The following is a 17951-nucleotide window of genomic DNA, read 5'->3' as shown; positions in this document are numbered from 1 at the left end:
AGATGCCCACCAAACAAGGATTTTTCTAACTCATTATCTTTCCGTGAGGCAGGATGCTGACTTAGCCCTTCAGCTAAAATTTCAATACATCAATAGAAATGTTAATCAGACAATACTATTTCACCAGTGTTTCTATTCTTACTGTTATTATAGTTTTATATGCAGTCAGTTCACCGTCAAACAACCTGCAACATAATTAAAAAAGAGAAACCAGCATCCCGGCCCATGTCTTTCTGAAAGGAAATGCTCTCACTTGTGTTCATCAACTACCTTAGTATTTTGGGCTTCCCTGGTGGCTCAGATGGTAAAGAATCTGCCTGCAATGCAAGAGACTTGGGTTCGATCCCTGGGTTGGGAAGATTCCCTGGAGAAGAGAATGGCTACTCACTCTAGTATTCTTGCCTGGAGGATCCCACAGACAGAGGAGCCTGGTGGGCTACAGTCTATGGGGTCGCAAAGAGTTGGACACAACTGAGCAGCTAACATGTACATATATGCATACCTTAGTATTTATCTCCATCAGCCTATACAGCCAGTCTTTTCTTTTTTGGGCGGTGTCCTTTTTTTCTTTATTGTGGTATACTTGCTTTACAAAGTTGTGTTAATTTCTGCTGAACAGCAAAGTCAACCAGGTATCCATTTACATATATCCCTTCTTTTTTTTGGATTTTCTTCCCATTTAGTTCCCCACAGAGCACTGAGTAGCGTTCCCTGTGCTTTACAGTAAGTTCTTATTAGTTATCCATTTTATACATAGTTATCAATAGTGTATATATGTCAATCCCGAACCTCTTAATTCACCCCACACCCACCTTGGTGTGTATATATATATATATATATATCACTGACCTACAGCCAGACATCCTGGATGTGAAGTCAAGTGGGCCTTAGAAAGCATCACTACGAACAAACCTAGTGGAGGTGATGGAATTCCAGTTGAGCTATTCCAAATCCTGAAAGATGATGCTGTGAAAGTGCTGCACTCAATATGCCAGCAAATGTGGAAAACTCAGCAGTGGCCACAGGACTGGAAAAGGTCAGTGTTCATTCCAATCCCAAAGAAAGGCAATGCAAAGAATGCTCAAACTACTGCACAATTGCAGTCATCTCACACGCTAGTAAAGTCATGCTCAAAATTCTCCAAGCCAGGCTTCAGCAATATATGAACCGTGAACTTCCTGATGTTCAAGCTGGTTTTAGAAAAGGCAGAGGAACCAGAGATCAAATTGCCAACATCCGCTGGATCATGGAAAAAGCAAGAGAGTTCCAGAAAAACATCTATTTCTGCTTTATTGACTATGCCAAAGCCTTTGACTGTGTGGATCACAATAAACTGTGGAAAATTCTGAAAGAGATGGGAATACCAGACCACCTGACCTGCCTCTTGAGAAATTTGTATGCAGGTCAGGAAGCAACAGTTAGAACTGGACATGGAACAACAGACTGGTTCCAAATAGGAAAAGGAGTGCGTCAAGGCTGTATATTGTCACCCTGTTTATTTCACTTATATGCAGAGTACATCATGAGAAACGCTGGACTGGAAGAAACACAAGCTGGAATCAAGATTGCCGGGAGAAATATCAATAACCTCAGATATGCAGATGACACCACCCTTATGGCAGAAAGTGAAGAGGAACTCAAAAGCCTCTTGATCAAAGTGGAGAGTGAAAAAGTTGGCTTAAAGCTCAACATTCAGAAAACGAAGATCATGGCATCCGGTCCCATCACTTCATGGGAAAGAGATGGGGTAACAGTGGAAACAGTGTCAGACTTTATTTTTCTGGGCTCCAAAATCACTACAGATGGTGACTGCAGCGATGAAATTAAAAGACGCTTACTCCTGGGAAGGAAAGTTATGACCAACCTAGATAGCATATTCAAAAGCAGAGACATTACTTTGCCAACAAAGGTTCGTCTAGTCAAGGCTGTTTTTCCTGTGGTCATGTATGGATGTGAGAGTTGGACTGTGAAGAAGGCTGAGTGCCAAAGAATTGATGCTTTTGAACTGTGGTGTTGGAGAAGACTCTTGAGAGTCCCTTGGACTGCAAGGAGATCCAACCAGTCCATTCTGAAGGAGATCAGCCCTGGGATTTCTTTGGAAGGAATGATGCTAAAGCTGAAACTCCAGTACTTTGGCCACCTCATGTGAAGAGTTGACTCATTGGAAAAGACCCTGATGCTGGGAGGGATCGGGGGTGGGAGGAGAAGGGGACAACAGAGGATGAGGTGGCTGGATGGCATCACTGACTCAATGGACGTGAGTCTGGGTGAACTCCGGGAGTTGGTGATGGACAGGGAGGCCTGGCGTGCTGTGATTCATGGGGTCGCAAAGAGTCGGACATGACTGAGCGACTGATCTGATCTTATATATATATATATATATATATATATTCTCTATGTCTGTGTCTCTATTTCTGCTTTGCAAATAAGATCATCAGTACCATTCTTTTCTAGATTCCACATATATGTGTTCATAATGTACAATACTTGTTTATTTTCTGCCTGACTTCACTTTGTATGACAGTCTCTAGGTCTATCCACATCTCTACAAATGGCACAGTTCTGTTCTTTTTTATGGTATACAGTTGATCTCAATGCTTTGTTTTTAGGTCTGTTAACTTCTCACTATTGGGGATGAAGATTTCGTACCCTTCCTCCCCTGCCCCCACCACACACATGTCCTTCCTATCCTCCAGTATCCCTGCAGTCAGACATGCTGATTGTGGTTAGGACAATCTTCAGTATTTTTATTATGATGATTCAACAAACATTCTCTGTTGCTGAGAAATGTGGAAAGGATGATTACATTTCCTTTCCTGCAAAGTTTTTTGCCCCCCGCCCCCCCCCGGCCCCGATTGTCTTGTTTTCCTGTTTGCTTCGTTTTACGTGGAATGATGACAAGTAGATATCTTGCCCTTCGCCACTTCACTTCCCCTCAAGACACAGGCATTGGGTCTTCCTCTTGCTAAGAAGGTCCAGCGCCTCCCAACCCACTGCAACGTGGACGGGTGTTCCTGGGAGTGTGATCCACTCAGGCTACTCTGGGATCTGCCTTCATCAGTGGCCAGGGGAGTCCATTCACCTCCCTTGAGTGTCGAACCTCAGTTTTCCTAACTTCAGCTTCTTTGTTTTCACTTGGTAAAGCATGTTCTTCCAGCGGCTTCCTAAAAGCAGGGAAACGGAAGTGATTTTGAAACCTTGGATATCTGATTATCTTTATTCTTCCTCACTTGATACATGGGTTTTACAGAATTCTAGGCTGGAGATAAATTTTCCTTTGGAATTGTAAAGGTGCTGTTCCACTTCCTTCTATAGTTCCCTGGGCCTGTAAGTCCAAAGTCATGCCAATTCCCGTTCTTTGTAAAAGGTAACAGTAATTTCTTTCTGGAAGCATGAAGAACTTTCTCTTTGTTCAGGAAATTTGATATTGGTGTGCCTGCCCCACTGCGTTGGCAATGTAGTGGCCTCTGAAGTCTGGGGATTCAAGTCCTGTGCAAGAATTTTTCGGAGGTATCACTGTGGTGACGATTTCCTGCCTTCTGTATTCTGGGCTCTCTTTCTAGAGAACAGAAATATGACTTAGATGTTGGGCCTCCTGGCCCTATAATTTTCTCATCTTTTCTACCTGACTTTCTATCCTGCCATTTTTCTGCTCTACCTTCAGAGAGATTTCCTCAATTTTATCTAGTCCTTTTAATTATCATTTCCTGCTTTTTTTTAATTTCCAAGTGTCCTTTTAATTTTCCGAACGTCCATCTTTTTCTATATCTTGTTCCATGTTTACAATCCTTTTCCTCTGACCCTTGAGAACATGTGTGCTGGTTAAGTTTTCTCCTCCCAGCATATTGTTTCTTCCAATTTGTTACTTGTTTTGATCGCCAGCACAGTGACACTTGGCCATCTGCTAACATTTAAGAACGGGGCTCGGAATCAGCTAACTGGAAGCGTCTGGATGGAGGTTCTTCATTGGAGGGTGTTCTGGTCAGAGGTTTGGATGGGAAATCTCCAGGGTCAGTATCTTTGGGTCTTTCTTCTTGGTCCGGTCAGGTTCCCCAGAGAAGTCATTCTAATCTCCTGCCAGAATGGTACAGTCTTTGTTACAAGCATCCTGAAACAGGAGGAGGAAAAGCTGGGGGCACCCTGAAAAAAGCCAGGTGCCCAGCTGCAGGCCCTCTGTTTTATGATCTCTGGCTGGAGGTTATCGAGTCTCCAGTACTTTGCCAGGCTGGGGGATAGAATATTGGGCTGCTTTTTAAACAGCTTTCAATCCATCTTTATCTTAGTTGCCCCCTTTATTTTTATCTCCAGAAATACCTGATATTCTAACTTCTGAGCTTCTGAGAGATTCTGCAGTATCAACTATGGGGTGGTTGGCTTTCCTTGTTGCACATTAGCAGTGAGTTTTCTCAGGTCTGTGAAGTCCTTTATCACTGGTCCATCTGCTTTCCAACTTCCGTAATTTTTTGAGGTGGTCTCCTTTCTTGGGCTTCTCATTTTTAAGGGTTTACAGCACTAAACACACCTACATACACACAATATCTACTGTTATTTCAGTGACATCTTTATTGCAAATGCCTTTTTTCTAGAGGGAGGTATGAAGGGGGTCCTCCAATCTCTTATCTTTTTACCGATAAGGAAAGTGAGGCACCGTATACAGAACTCCTATGAGGAGACGTGCCTGGTGCAAGTCTGAGACCTGATTAAACTATGGGTTGATGACCTTGACATTTGTCCCTATTGTTTAGTTGCTCGCTGTGTCTGACAATTTTGTGACCCCTGTGGACTGTAGCCCACCAGGCCCCTCTGTTCATAGGGTTTCCCAGGCAAGAATAATGGAGTGCGTTGCCATTTCCTTCTCCAGGAGATCTTCCCAACCCGGGGACTGAACTTGCATCTTCTACATTCTTTACCACTGAGCCACCAGGCAAGTACCATCTCAGAAGATGATAGGCCCCAAAATACGTGGTGGTTAGTTTTTATGGGCTTGGTATTTCATGGGCTAATGAGGGGGAGGATTATTGCAACTATTTTCGGGAAGGGGTGGAGATTTTCAGGAACTGGGTCACCGCCCACTTTTTGACCTTTTATGGTCAGCCCAGAACTGTCATGGTACCCATGGTTTGTCATTCAGCTTACTGATGTGTTACAATGAACCACACTGAGGCTCAAAGTCTAGTGCAAGTCGACTCATCCACCATCTTGGATCCAGTTGGTTCTAACCAGTTTATGTCGTATTCAACAGCTACGTCATTCTTTTAAAGGCTGTGCCCTGCCCGCTTCCCTCCTGTTTCATCAGCAGCAAGCAGGAAACAAAAGACCACTTATTTTTTTTCTTCCGGCTACTAAATTAATAATGTCCTTGTTAAGAAAGCCTCAAATATACAAGTCCTAAGTGAAAGTCCATAACCTTGCCCTACACCTTGGAGAACCCCCACCCCACCAAACCCTAATTCCATCAATTCTAATTTTCAATTCTTTATGTAAAAACTTAAACAAAATCTACCTTCCCACTAGCAGTAGAAGCCTTTTAAAGTGGAAGAGGCAGAGAAGATTAATTGCTCATGACATGGCAAAGAATCAGACACGACTGAAGCTACTTCACACGCACGCATGCACGCCATGGTAAAAACTGTGCCTGGTTACTGTGGGGCCCTAGTTCTCTTCCTCCAGCTGCCTGGAAATGGGAGGACTATATTGCCTACTCTCCTCAGGGGTTCCAAACACCAATTTCTTGGTCTTCTAAAGTACAACCCAACTGAATGAGGGAATCGTTGAGAGAAAAAGCTGGCCTGCTGAATTTCTATGGCCATGATTTTACTTTTTAATTTAAATCTAAAGCATATTGAACCAAAACATGTTCTTCAAGCAAGGGAGGTAGGCACCAAAGAAGGCAACTGTTTTTGTATTTATAACAGAGGACATGCTTCCTACCTGTAGATTCAAACAGCCTACTTGGTGAACTCTGCTTTACATCAGTGGTTTGGCAGTCCTGGCTGAATATTAGAATCATCTAGGAAGCTTTTTACCCACTCCAGTACTCTTGCCTGGAAACTCCCATGGACGGAGGAGCCTGGTGGGCTGCAGTCCATGGGGTCGCGAAGAGTCAGACACGACTGAGCGACTTCACTTTCACTTTTCACTTTCATGCATTGGAGAAGGAAATGGCAACCCACTCCAGTATTCTTGCCTGGAGAATCCCAGGGACAGAGGAGCCTAGTGGGCTGCCGTCTATGGGGTTGCACAGAGTCGGACACGACTGAAGCGACTTCGCAGCTTAGCAGCAGGAAGCTTCTTAAATATCCTTGTGCCCAGGCTATACCCAAGACTTATTAAATAAGAACCTCTGGGCATGAGGTGCAGACATCGGTATTTTGTAAAGCCCCCAGGGAAGTCCAATATGCACTCAGGTTTATGTGGCTACCCCAATATGTGGGGGTGCTAAAATTCTGCTTTCTCCCTCAAACTACCAAATCCAGCTGAGTGGGGACTTCACAGTGCTGACCAACAGGTCCAGGAGGAATCACTACTTTCTCTTCCCATCTGCGAAAAGGCCAAGCACCTGCCTCTCTGTTTGAAAAAAGGGGGGGGGGGGGGGGAATACACATACACACACACTAGAAAGATGTCATCAGGACATCTTTAAAAGTACTTGTAATATACAAAGAATCTGCATTCTTTGGGATTTAGCCCACTTAAGATGACTACCTGCTGGGACAGGAGACATTACGACTATGGACTGACCACCCAAAACCAGAGAGAAAGAGGTTAAGAACATCCACCTCCTTGAATACAGTACAAAACATCCTGGCAATGACTTTATCTGTCTACAACAATAGACCTGTTTTGGAGGATGTGGGCAAGAGGACGTTTTTCTGAGTATGTAACCAGAAGGGGACTCAGGTCATCAGTGTGGGGAGGTTGGTGTGTATGTGCTCATGTATACAGAGGGAAGAACTGTCTCTCTGGGTAGAATAGTGCCTGGGAATTTGTATTTAAGAATGAGAAATGCCAGGCCACCCCACCACTCACCTCAAACACATGAGTAAAATGGCTGGCCTGGATGAACCCAGAGAATTCTCTCCTGATGCCAACAGTCTCCTGAGCATCTCTCTCAACCACCCAGAGCAGACCGTGCCAGACTCGCAGTCTCACATACCAATGGCTTTCAGTGACAAGAAGCTTCTCCACGTCGTTCCGTGCATACGCAGTCGTTTTAGTCGTGCCCGACCTTCTGCGACCCCATAGACTCTAGCCCACCAGGCTCCTCTGTCTGTGGAATTCTCCAGGCAAGAATACTGGGGCAGTGGCCACTCCCACCTCTAGGGGATCTTCCCAACCCAGGGATAGAATCTGGATCTCCTGCATTGCAGGCGGGTTCTTTACCCACTGAGTCACCAGGGAAGCCCTATTTCAGGCTATTTCCAGGTCACGGTCCTGATCTCTTAAGGTACGTTCTTTTTAGGCAGCAGCCTTGTTTGCTTTCAAGGGTGAAGAAAGCTGGCATTACTTCAACGACACACTAAGCTTTTCAGCCACACTTGGCCTCCTAAAGACCTCTGAACGTGGATGTGTTCAACAGCACTTTTTTCGGGGTGGGTCAACACAGTTCATGAACTATCTCGGCCAGGCCACTCTCACCAAGCTCCTGGCGAGAGTGGCCGGGTCAGCAGTGATGGTCATCTGGCTATCTCAGCAGCTTTAGGTCCCAAACGCTCTCTCTGACTGTGCTAGGCAGAAAACGACTTTGAAATGAATTTTAAAAAACAGTTGGTTTTTACTGGATAAGCTGCAATGAAATGATGTTTCCTCTTCAACATTTAGTCACCAAGGATGTGCCAATAACGCAGAAGCCAATCAAGATGGTAATCTCAGATCTAGGTTACAACATTTAAAGGTGTGTTTCCTTGTTAAATCTATCCACTCGTGCACTCAAAAATCATTTACTCTGTGCCTCCTGTGTGTGAGGCAGGGTACCAGGCACAGGGGGTACAAAGACAACACAGGCAAGGAGGGCGCTGCTGGGGTTCAGAGGTCAGTAAGTCCCAACCCCGCCATGGCGCGGAGTCCTAAAACTCGTGTGCTCTGACCCCTTTGCCCCTAAAATGGGGACACGGCAGTTATCTTCCTGAGCTCTTGTGAGGAGGCCATGAGATAATGCAAACAAAGTGTGAACCCCATCATAATCAGGTCCCAACGACAAAGACTTACAATTTACAAGGAAAAGAGACACATTAAACTCAAAATGGATGATTACCTAGTCTGACCCAAGTGATGCTGGGAAGAGTGATTTTAGTGGATGGTTCTTTAGAAGGAATGATGCTGAAGCTGAAGCTCCAGAACTTTGGCCACCTCATGTGAAGAGCTGACTCATTGGAAAAGACTCTGATGCTGGGAGGGATTGGGGGCGGGAGGAGAAGGGGACGACAGAGGATGAGATGGCTGGATGGCATCACCGACTCGATGGACATGAGTTTGAGTGAACTCCGGGCGTTGGAGATGGACAGGGAGGCCTGGTGTGCTGCGATTCATGGAATCGCAAAGAGTCAGACACAACTGAGCGACTGAACTGAACTGAATTTGAAGATAAACACATGCAAGTTCAAATAATAATGGGTCCCTGGATAAGCCTTCCAAGAGGCTAACTCACTCTCTGCTCAGCTTCTAGGGTGACGAGCCCTCAGGGAATTAACGTGAGCTTGTGTTGCATGACCGGCAGTGGCGGGGGGACAGAGACCTGCTGCACGCCCTCTAACTTTGACAGAAAGCAGACCAGCTCGTCAATGGCCCAGCGAGAAGCCCCAGCACGCTCTGCCCTTGGAGAGGCCTGAATACTCGGACAGGGTAAAGGTCAGGATATCATACTCGCTTCATTATCCAGAGTGACACGGGGAAAGAGCTCTGAATGGCTTCATCCTTCAGTCAAAAGAGTCATCACACAACCAAAAGCAGGTTTGGGGCGGGATTTAGGGAAAGTCACGTGACCAAACCACACCAACACCCCCAAGATTACGTGTACATGGGAAAAATGGAAGTAAAATCCTGCCTACCCAAGGGAACCATTCGCAAATCAAGTGAGACGATGCGTGTGGGATCCTTTTCACACTGAGTGCCACAAACAATGAACTGTGCTCACCTTTTCCCTTGACTTCAGGAGCTACAGTGACTCCTCTTCTAGGCACGGGGCAGGCCTCAGGCCATTTGTCCTGAGGCCACAATGTGGCTGGAAAGTTCTGAAAAGTTGACGGCCTGCTCTTTGCAAACTTTTAAGAAGAAAGAAGGGCTTCCCAGGTGGTGGTTAGTGGTAAAGAACCCACCTGCCAATGTAGGAGACCTAAGAACCACAGGTTGGATCCCTGGGTTGGGAAGACCCCCTGGAGGAGGGCATGGCAACCCACTCCAGTATCCTTGCCTGGAGAATCCCCATGGACAGAGGAGCCTGATGGGCTAGAGTCTGTGGGGTTGCAAAGAGTCGGACATCTCTAAAGTGACTTTCAGCATGCACTCAAGAAGAAAGGAAGTATCGAAGCTTATCAGTTTACTCATCTGTGGTGCTTGGTTACTGCTAAACCGGCCAGCAGGGCAGACTCACACATTAGGACGTGGTCAGTTCTCAGGACTGAACTTCCCTTTCAGAGGTAGTGCTTCCTCTTGAGATCCCAACACCACAGAATTCTCATTTGCAACATTTGCAAAGCAATTACACATTCTTCAGTGAGTTCCGGATAATCTTAGAACTTACTAGAGAGGAACAAAGGGTTGAGTTGGAGCAAAGTGTTTTGAAAAATGTATGTGTTTTATAATTCTAGGCTTGAGTGAGATCAGTAAGAAGCCGCAGGGAAAGCACATTAGTCCTCAGTTAAAGAAATAAGAGGTAAATCATGAATTCGAAGTAAACTGAAATTTCAAAATCCATTTTCTAAATAAAAACCATCCCTGGCTGGAGATTGGAGATGCTTCACGAAGACCCATTTAACCATCTGGAAATACTTCCTCTGTTCAATTTTTGGAAGAGTTAAAAAGACATAAAAAAAGACAGCTTTCTCTCAAAAAGAACTTGCTATGTATAGTCTTTTGTAAAAAATAGCTAGTCAAACCTACAATTCAGGTTCAAGTTCTAACAATATAATGTTAGGCAAGCCATCTAACCTTGGTGTTCTTTTTCTCTCGTTACATAATTAGCACTTAAAAGATAATAAAAGCTACAGGTCCAAGTTCCAAAAACTGAGGCGGAAATGTTCAGTCTGGGGTCCGTTACTGCTGCTAAGCTGAATAATCTGAAAAGCCTTCTTCAAAGCTAAATGAGTCTGACCACCAAACACGGGCATGCAACTGGCATTCAACCACCAGGTGAAAATCACACCTGACCAAGGAAGGCAAGCTAGGAGATCCATTCAATTTCTCTTCCTGAAGTCACTTTTATAATTTGTGGAAACTGTCCCAGACTGCCTGATGATTACAAAATGGAAGTTTGTTAAGTTTCAACTAAAGCATTTAGACACAACAAGGTGAACCGGGCCTACTGGGCTGGCCAAGCTCGAGGAGCATCTGAGGGAAGGGATGAGATGGTGCAATTCTTCCTGTGTGGCCGCCAGGACCAGATTAGCTCTGAAAGCACCGTGGGCACACCAGCACCACATGGAATGCGAAAACAAAACCAACGAACCCCGCAACGCTAACCCGTAAAATACGTGCAGGTCAAGTCCAACCAACGAACCCCGCAACACTAACCCATAAAATAACTGCAGGTCAAGTCCAACCAATGAACCCTGCAACGCTAACCCGTAAAATACGTGCAGGTCAAGTCCAACCAACGAACCCCACGATGCTAACCCGTAAAATACGTGCAGGTCAAGTCCAACCAACCTATTTTTCCTCACAGGCTGTATGGATATATTTTTTGAAATCAAATTATTTACTAAATATTTTTGGTGCTCCTGCCTTTCTGGTGTCCTAAAGATACATGCTTAATCTGCCTACTTAGGGCAACTACACAAAAAGGGGGGCTCTTGAAAGATACTCTTCATGAAGTGAAAGTGGAGTCAACCGGTCACCCTTAACATACTGTCCACAGAACAAACAAGGACTCCTTTGGCAAGAGCTTCTTTTGATGATAACCTAAGACTCAGTCAAACCTTCCCCTCCTCCACAATGCACGTTTTTTCCATCGAAGAGAATTATTTGAAGCACATGTCCCTCTTCTGGGAGGAGACATTCTGAGCAGACCCCCGTTTACTGAATGCACCTGAGTCATTCACACTGCTGTTCCTCTTGGCGTAGGCGCTCCGGACCACCTGCTCGTAAACCTGTGCGCCGATGGTCCGCATGTTGTCCCGGATGAGGATGCCTTGGGCCTGCATCATGAAGAGGTAGGTGTTCACTGCGGAAACAGAAGGGGACGGAAAAGGGGTTAATTCAGAAGCAGTCAGTAACAGAAAACACACCAAAAAACCGCATTACTCTGAGTTTCTTTCCTTTTCCCCCTTTTCTTTCTGAAACGTCTTTAGGTGCTAAGGTTCTACAAAGCCATAACTTCTCTTTTCCATACTGGGTTCTAAGTTTTCAGGGCACTGATCTTCCTTGGGTAGCTAGTAGGACTTAGGGGAATATCTATCCATATTCGACAGCTTTAAAAAATTATATTCTACCTGAACTTCAAATACCCAAGCAGTATTCTAGCCCTGATATGATCAGAAAGACCTTTTGGATCAATTAAAACATTCCGGAAAAGATCTCCGCTCTTTTTAAATTCACATTCTCAGACTCACTGGTTATCCTCAGAGAAAGGAAACCACCAACTGCCCTGCCTTCTGGAATCACTTAGATGTAGGTCTGGTCCTGGCTATCTTTTAAAAGCAGTGATGAAGGCTCCAGCTACTTTTTTTTTTTTTTTACACTATTTGGAGAGAAAGAAGAAGATAGTGAAAGAATGCCAGCAGTCCTCACTATCCATCTGCCTCAGCCCCAAAGTTCACAGCAATGGAAAAGGAGCAAGTGGCTTGATCCGGATGTCAATTAAAACAGATTCCCTTCATGATACATAGAAACATCCAACCATCGTGTTGTGCATCTGAAACTAAAAGAATGTTATACGCAAGTTACAGCTCAATAAAAACAAGGTGAAACAAACAAAAACATATACTCAACAGATTAACTGCCCAATCACCATCATCTTTGGAAAGCAACCTCCCCTCGGGTTTTCCTGAAGTCTCTCTACAGCATGAAATTAGCCCATCTCTAGTATAATTCCTGTACTCTGTCTGCAATCTCAAATGCTATGTATTTGAAAGAAACTGTAAGGTTTATAAACATAGCTTCTTCACCAGCCATTCTAATTTATTCACGTTTCCCTCACCAGTCACTGTGAGAGGGGTGAGGGGACGGCATGTTTCTAAGTCTGCTAAGTCCTAGGCGTGTGCTAGGGCTCGTCTGAACACTTGGCTGACCTCCAACCAGGCTCCAGGCAGGTACGCAACAGACAGCCCTGGCCTCTCCTCCAGACTCAATCCACACAGCCTCATGAGGTCCTGGCTCTTCAGCAAGACATGTTTTGTGGACACTGTCTCATTATTATCACAGCGTCCTGCACATAATGGGCAGTAAATAAGGACTAAGTGGATGCAGCTTAGAAGTCAATTTATTTCCAGCTACCGTGGTTGGTGCTTGTGCTGGCGATGGGGGGTGGGGACAGGGACAAGTCAACTGGCACAACGCTTGATGTGGAAAACCCCCAGGTGGCCCACAGTAATCGGGGACATAAAAGCTTTCAGATCTTCTCTAAGGTAAAACCAGAGCCGTCAAATAATTAACAAGAGAAGTCAATGTTCAGAAACGAGGGAGCAGTTTCACATGAGGCCTGGCAGTGACCGGAAGACAAGGGCATGCTTAACTCTTGGTGTGGCCAGAGAGATCAGACACAGTGTTAACTCTCTTGTAGCATAAAAAAGTTTCCCAGGTCGGGGCGGCAGGGGGTGGGAGGGTGGGGGGAGGAACAGCTTCAAATCCTCAAAGAAAGTATAATGCTGTGAAGCCTCAGAAAACAAAGAGCAGCACCTCACTATTTACGAGAGAGCAGCTTGCCTGGCTACAGTAGGCAGGCAGTTAAATCTAAGATTTAAACTTCATCCAGTATCGAATTTCTCATGTGATTCTGCAGTAAATATATATTTTTTCATCACTTAGGCTATATATTATGTATGTTATACATATTACACCAAATCTTCCTTCCATCCCCAGCATACTATTAAACCAGCTGTCTTCAATAATATAAAGACAAATATTTATTGAACACTTGTGTAAAGCTGTCACGCACTGCAAAAAATACACACTACCTCTTTTCCCCCAAATTTCATCTTCTCTGAGCTTTTTATCCTCTCCACTGTAAAGGATACCATTGTTAGCCCCTCTTTAAAAAACTCTAAACCTATGACTGATCCATGTTGATGTATGGCAGAGAACAATACAATATCATAATTATCCTTCAATTAAAAATAAATAAATGGGGGGGGGGGAAAAACAACAACTCCCTTCCTATCTAATTCTGTTCGATTCCCCTAGGGCTGTTCTCAAACCTTTCCCTGCCTATCACCTGGGGAGCCCGTTCCTACACCTCCCACCTACCCCCAGACCCTAATTCCCTAAGTCTGAGTGGCGCCCATGAACTTGCACTTGTAACAAGCTCACAGGTGACACCCGTGTGGCTGGGCAGAGGAGCACGTTTCCAGAATCACCGCTCTAGGTAGGGAACTTCAGCTACATAATCAGTAATAGTGAGTAACACATATCGAGCACTTAATTCTTTATCTCACTTAATCCTCATAACCTAAGAGGCAAGTAATACTATCCGACTCAGGGTTGACTTCTAGGCTTCAGTTTCTCCACCTTGCTTCTCCAAGGTCACTGAGGGATGGATCTGAACCAGGTCTAACTATGCTCTAACCGCTAAGCTTAAGAACTTGCTCATCTGTGTTCTAGCCACCTGTCCTTCAGAGATTTCACACCCACATGACTTAAACTATAGCTCTTAAGAAGATGGCAATCAAGTCTTTATCTCCTACACAAAGCTGCCGGGCGGATCTTTCTTAATTACAGATATACCCACACAGCTCCTCCTCAAAAGCCTTCTGCATCTCTGGCCTTCGTGCCTGGGCTTCTGCTGATCCTCAATGCTTCTGCTCTCCCTGCGGCCGTGCAAATCTCATTAATCCTTCAAACCCCAGTGTAGCTACTTCTCCAGTCTTCCCCTTCTAGGATTTCTGTGGTATTCAAAAATGTGCCTTTTGTTTTTATTTTGTCTTAGTTTGCTAACAACTGTCTCATGTGTTCATCTTGTCATTCAATTAACAAATTACACAAACCACATATTATTAATGTTTTTTGTAAACTCTCCACAGGAATTAGCAAAAGGCTGAAAAAAAAAAAGCCAGAGAAGCAAATTTTTGCCAAAGAAAATAATCACAGATTCATAGACTCAGGGTTGGATGGGATTTTAAAGAACACTTTTCAATACCTCCTCAGACACCACCACCCAAAAACTGTGCCTTCTGAGAATGCAGTCAGTCTGTACATTAGAGCCATCTTCAGAAAAAAACTCTACCTTGGGTTGGGTCCAAAATGTTTTCCAGCCGCTTTTAAGCGCTGGTTCTCATCCTGCCCTCTGACGGAAGAGTCAAGTTCCTTTCCTACCCTTCAGATATCGGAAAACAGACATTGTCAACCAGGCTCACACCCACCCCGCCTAACCTGTAACTTCATGCTAAACAGCCCCGCTTCCTCTGTTAACCACCCTACCCGCTCTCTTCCTGGAATCACCATGACTTCACTCACTGTCCTGGGCTGCTCTGGATTTCAGCCCAGGGGTCCACACCTGACAAAGAGTGTGTGGCCTGTGCCGACAGTGGGCAGGTACAGTCTGATGGGCCCAGAGCCATCTGTTACCAAAGCGCTGCCAACAACTCGAGCCCCCTCTTGGAGATGCAAATATGCAACAGCTCAGGGCCAAAGAAATCCTACAACAGAAATGCTGAATTTACCTAATCCACCGTTGCCCAGGGCAGCTCCCTTGCCCTGTGATACATGCTAAAATAACATTTACTACAAATTCAGGCTTACTTGTAGCTTTTTTACACTTCCATGAGAAATGTTTATTACTGTCCTGCCCCCTCTTCTAGATTGAGGTGTCTCCTGTGATCATAACTCAGCTGAGAGAAATAAGCCCCTTTCAGGTTTAAATAATCGGAAATTTCCATCCAGGTGCCCATGGAGGCAGCCTTGGGCCACGGTTTTAACTGGAGAGCTTCCGGGAGCAGAGCAGTGGGCACCCTAACGGAAAGGCATCCTCTCCTCCCTCCATCAGAATTCCAGGCGGCCTCCACATCCTTAGGAGTCAGGGAACACCGTTTTCACTTGAACACACAGGTTAATAAATGACTCTGACTCATAAAAAATTCCTCACTAGATAATGAAATCTGACATTTCGGCTTAAAAGCAAAATAAATTGACATAATGAACCCAAGAGGAATTGACACAATTAGAGGAGTCTATATACTTAAAAAGCTCATAATTTTAACCTAAATGTGTATCGTTAATGTTCGTTACATCTGGCTGGGTAAGGTAAACAGAATTAAGAAAGCCATCCCTTTTTCTTGACTACCCTTTAAAATCTGTGTCTTAACGCCAACACCCAACACGTGTGTGTGTGCACCCCCCATTCCTTTCCGGCTTTATTCTTTTATTTAACATATGACACCTTTTCTTAATCTGTCGTGTTATCTCCCTCTAGAATGTGAGCTCCGTGAGGGCAGGATCTATGCCGCTGGTGGCTGGAACAGTGTGTCTGGAACACAGAGGATGGAGAATAAGTACTTGAATACATACATATCTAAGTTGGGACAACGAACAGTGGAGCCTTCTGAACTCAGCTGTGCATGGATATGAGATTTCAAGCTTTTCTCTTGTGATTAGCTCCCTACTCCACTATGAGAGGAACTTAAAATGTTTTGAGTTAACCAGCTTCGTTACATGAACCTGGTCACGAAGAAAAGTTCAGCAATTCCTTTGTACCAACCGAGCAGAGCTGCCAAACAGATAACATTTTCCCTAAAAATGTTCTCTGGTACTCTCACTCCTGGTAGCTCAGCTGGTAAAGAATCCGCCTAAAATGCAGGAGACCCAGGTTCAATTCCTGGGTCAGGAAGATCCCCTGGGGAAGGGATAGGCTACCCACTCCAGTATTCTTAGGCTTCCCTGGTGGCTCAGCTGGTAAAGAATCTGCCTGCAATGTGGGAGACCTGGGTTCGATCCCTAGGTTGGGAAGATCCCCTGGAGAAGGGAACGGCTACCCACTCCAGTAATCTGGCCCCAGAATTTCAAGGACTGTATAGCCAAGAGTCGGACACAACTGAGAGACTTCACTTACGCTTGGTCCCCACTAAGTTGCTTGGCTTTGTAATGCTCCTTAACACACTGCACTGCTGCTGCTGCTGCTAAGTCGCTTCAGTCGTGTCCAACTCTGTGCAACCCCAGAGACGGCAGCCCACCAGGCTCCCCCGTCCCTGGGATTCTCCAGGCAAGAACACTGGAGTGGGTTGCCATTTCCTTCTCCAATGCATGAAAGTGGAAAGTGAAAGTGAAGTCGCTCAGTCGTGTCCGACTCTTTGTGATCCCATGGACTGCAGCCTACCAGGCTCCTCCATCCATGGGATTTTCCAGGCAAGAGTACTGGAGTGGGGTGCCATTGCCTTCTCCAACACAGCCACTAGAAGAGATCAACTACAACTATATGCAACCACATGGATGCGTCTCTCGTGCAACACATGAATTCTATGTACACAGGGCCTGAAAGAGGCATGACTAATCTGTAGTGTCAGAAGCCTGGGAAGAGGTATCTAGGGCAGGGGTGGGGGTGTGTTGGGGGGGTGGTTTGGGAGGGGGCTTCTGGTCGCCTTTTATTTCCTGACCTGGATACTGGTTTCATAGGTATACTCCTTTTGGAAAAAGTCATCAAGCTGTTCATTTATTTGTGCACAATTTAATATGTATGCTATACTTTGATAAATTTACCAAAAAAAAAAAAAGGATTGAGGAAAACCCATGAACTAATTTCTAGGATATATTGTTACCTGGAAAAAAGCAAAGAGCAACAGCGTGTACATACGTGTGTGCAGGTGCGTGCACATGCATGTATGTCTTATGCTGATACAGAAATAACGGTGAAATTTCAGGCACATACGTATTTTTATAGGAAGAAAGAGATGAAAGGCAAACCAGGTAAACATGATACACCTGCCACGAGCCAGGAACCACCCTCTACTATGTGAAAGAATGGTGATTATAAATAAGATGCAGTCCTCGCCAGTATCTTGAGTGACAGCCAGACAAGGAAACTCAACCGGTGCTCACTGTGAGGGAGCCCGGTGAGGAGCCATAGCTCATACCGTGAGAGTGGCGCTCACTGTGAGGGAGCCCGGGTGAGGAGCCATAGCTCATACTGTGAGGGTGGCGGGGTGTCAGAAAGCACTCCCGAGGAGAGGTGACCTCTAGGAGATGGTCTAGCAGTAAGAACGCTGAAACAGGGAAGGGAAGGGCACAGATGCAGGGGCACACAGGGAGAAAGAGACATCTGAGGAACGAAAAGCAGTTGGGTATGGCAGGAATGAAGGGTATGTATGGCAAAAACAGGAGGCTGGGGTAGGCAGGGGTGGAGAGGAAAGCAGAGGAGAGCGGATCACAAAGGGCTTTGGCACTGTACTTAGGGGCCTGGCATTGAAGAAATAGTCCAGGATCAGATTTCAGGTGGGCCAACTAGTAGGGATCAGTCAAAACAAGCGAATACACACTCCCTGCTCAAACTCATGGCTCTGAATGAAAGACTGAGCTTTTCAGCAGACAGAACTCAGCTCCTTAACAGGAGGAACCGCTTTGGAAGAACTGAACAAGGCGCCGTACGCACAGTC

General features: G+C 45.3%; 1 protein-coding gene and 1 long non-coding RNA gene across 11 annotated transcripts in view; one reads left to right on the top strand and one right to left on the bottom strand.

Moving 5' to 3' along the window:
* Nucleotides 1-17951, bottom strand: part of B4GALT5 (beta-1,4-galactosyltransferase 5) — a 77090-nt gene that overhangs the window by 11375 nt on the left and 47764 nt on the right. For 2 of the 10 annotated variants that reach the window (XM_025263302.3, XM_006048327.4), the window contains exon 2: nucleotides 11243-11377. In XM_025263302.3, coding sequence (XP_025119087.2) covers nucleotides 11243-11377 — 135 coding nt within the window. Of the gene's footprint in view, nucleotides 1-11242; nucleotides 11378-11765; nucleotides 11804-11943; nucleotides 11966-12144; nucleotides 12185-13328; nucleotides 14032-14098; nucleotides 14398-14593; nucleotides 14735-14863; nucleotides 14943-15108; nucleotides 15130-17951 lie in introns of those variants that run through there. The other 8 variants (XM_044927552.2, XM_044927548.2, XM_044927553.2 and 5 more) reach the window with 8 other exon arrangements.
* Nucleotides 15274-16069, top strand: LOC123329127. Its single transcript, XR_006544303.1, has 2 exons — nucleotides 15274-15414; nucleotides 15779-16069. It is a non-coding gene; the product is annotated as an uncharacterized LOC123329127 (long non-coding RNA).

The sequence above is a fragment of the Bubalus bubalis genome, chromosome 14 (assembly GCF_019923935.1).
Source record: "Bubalus bubalis isolate 160015118507 breed Murrah chromosome 14, NDDB_SH_1, whole genome shotgun sequence".
NCBI classification, from domain to species: Eukaryota; Metazoa; Chordata; class Mammalia; order Artiodactyla; family Bovidae; genus Bubalus; species Bubalus bubalis.
Note: the sequence above shows the minus strand (reverse complement) of the source record. Positions and strands in the feature narration are given on the sequence as shown.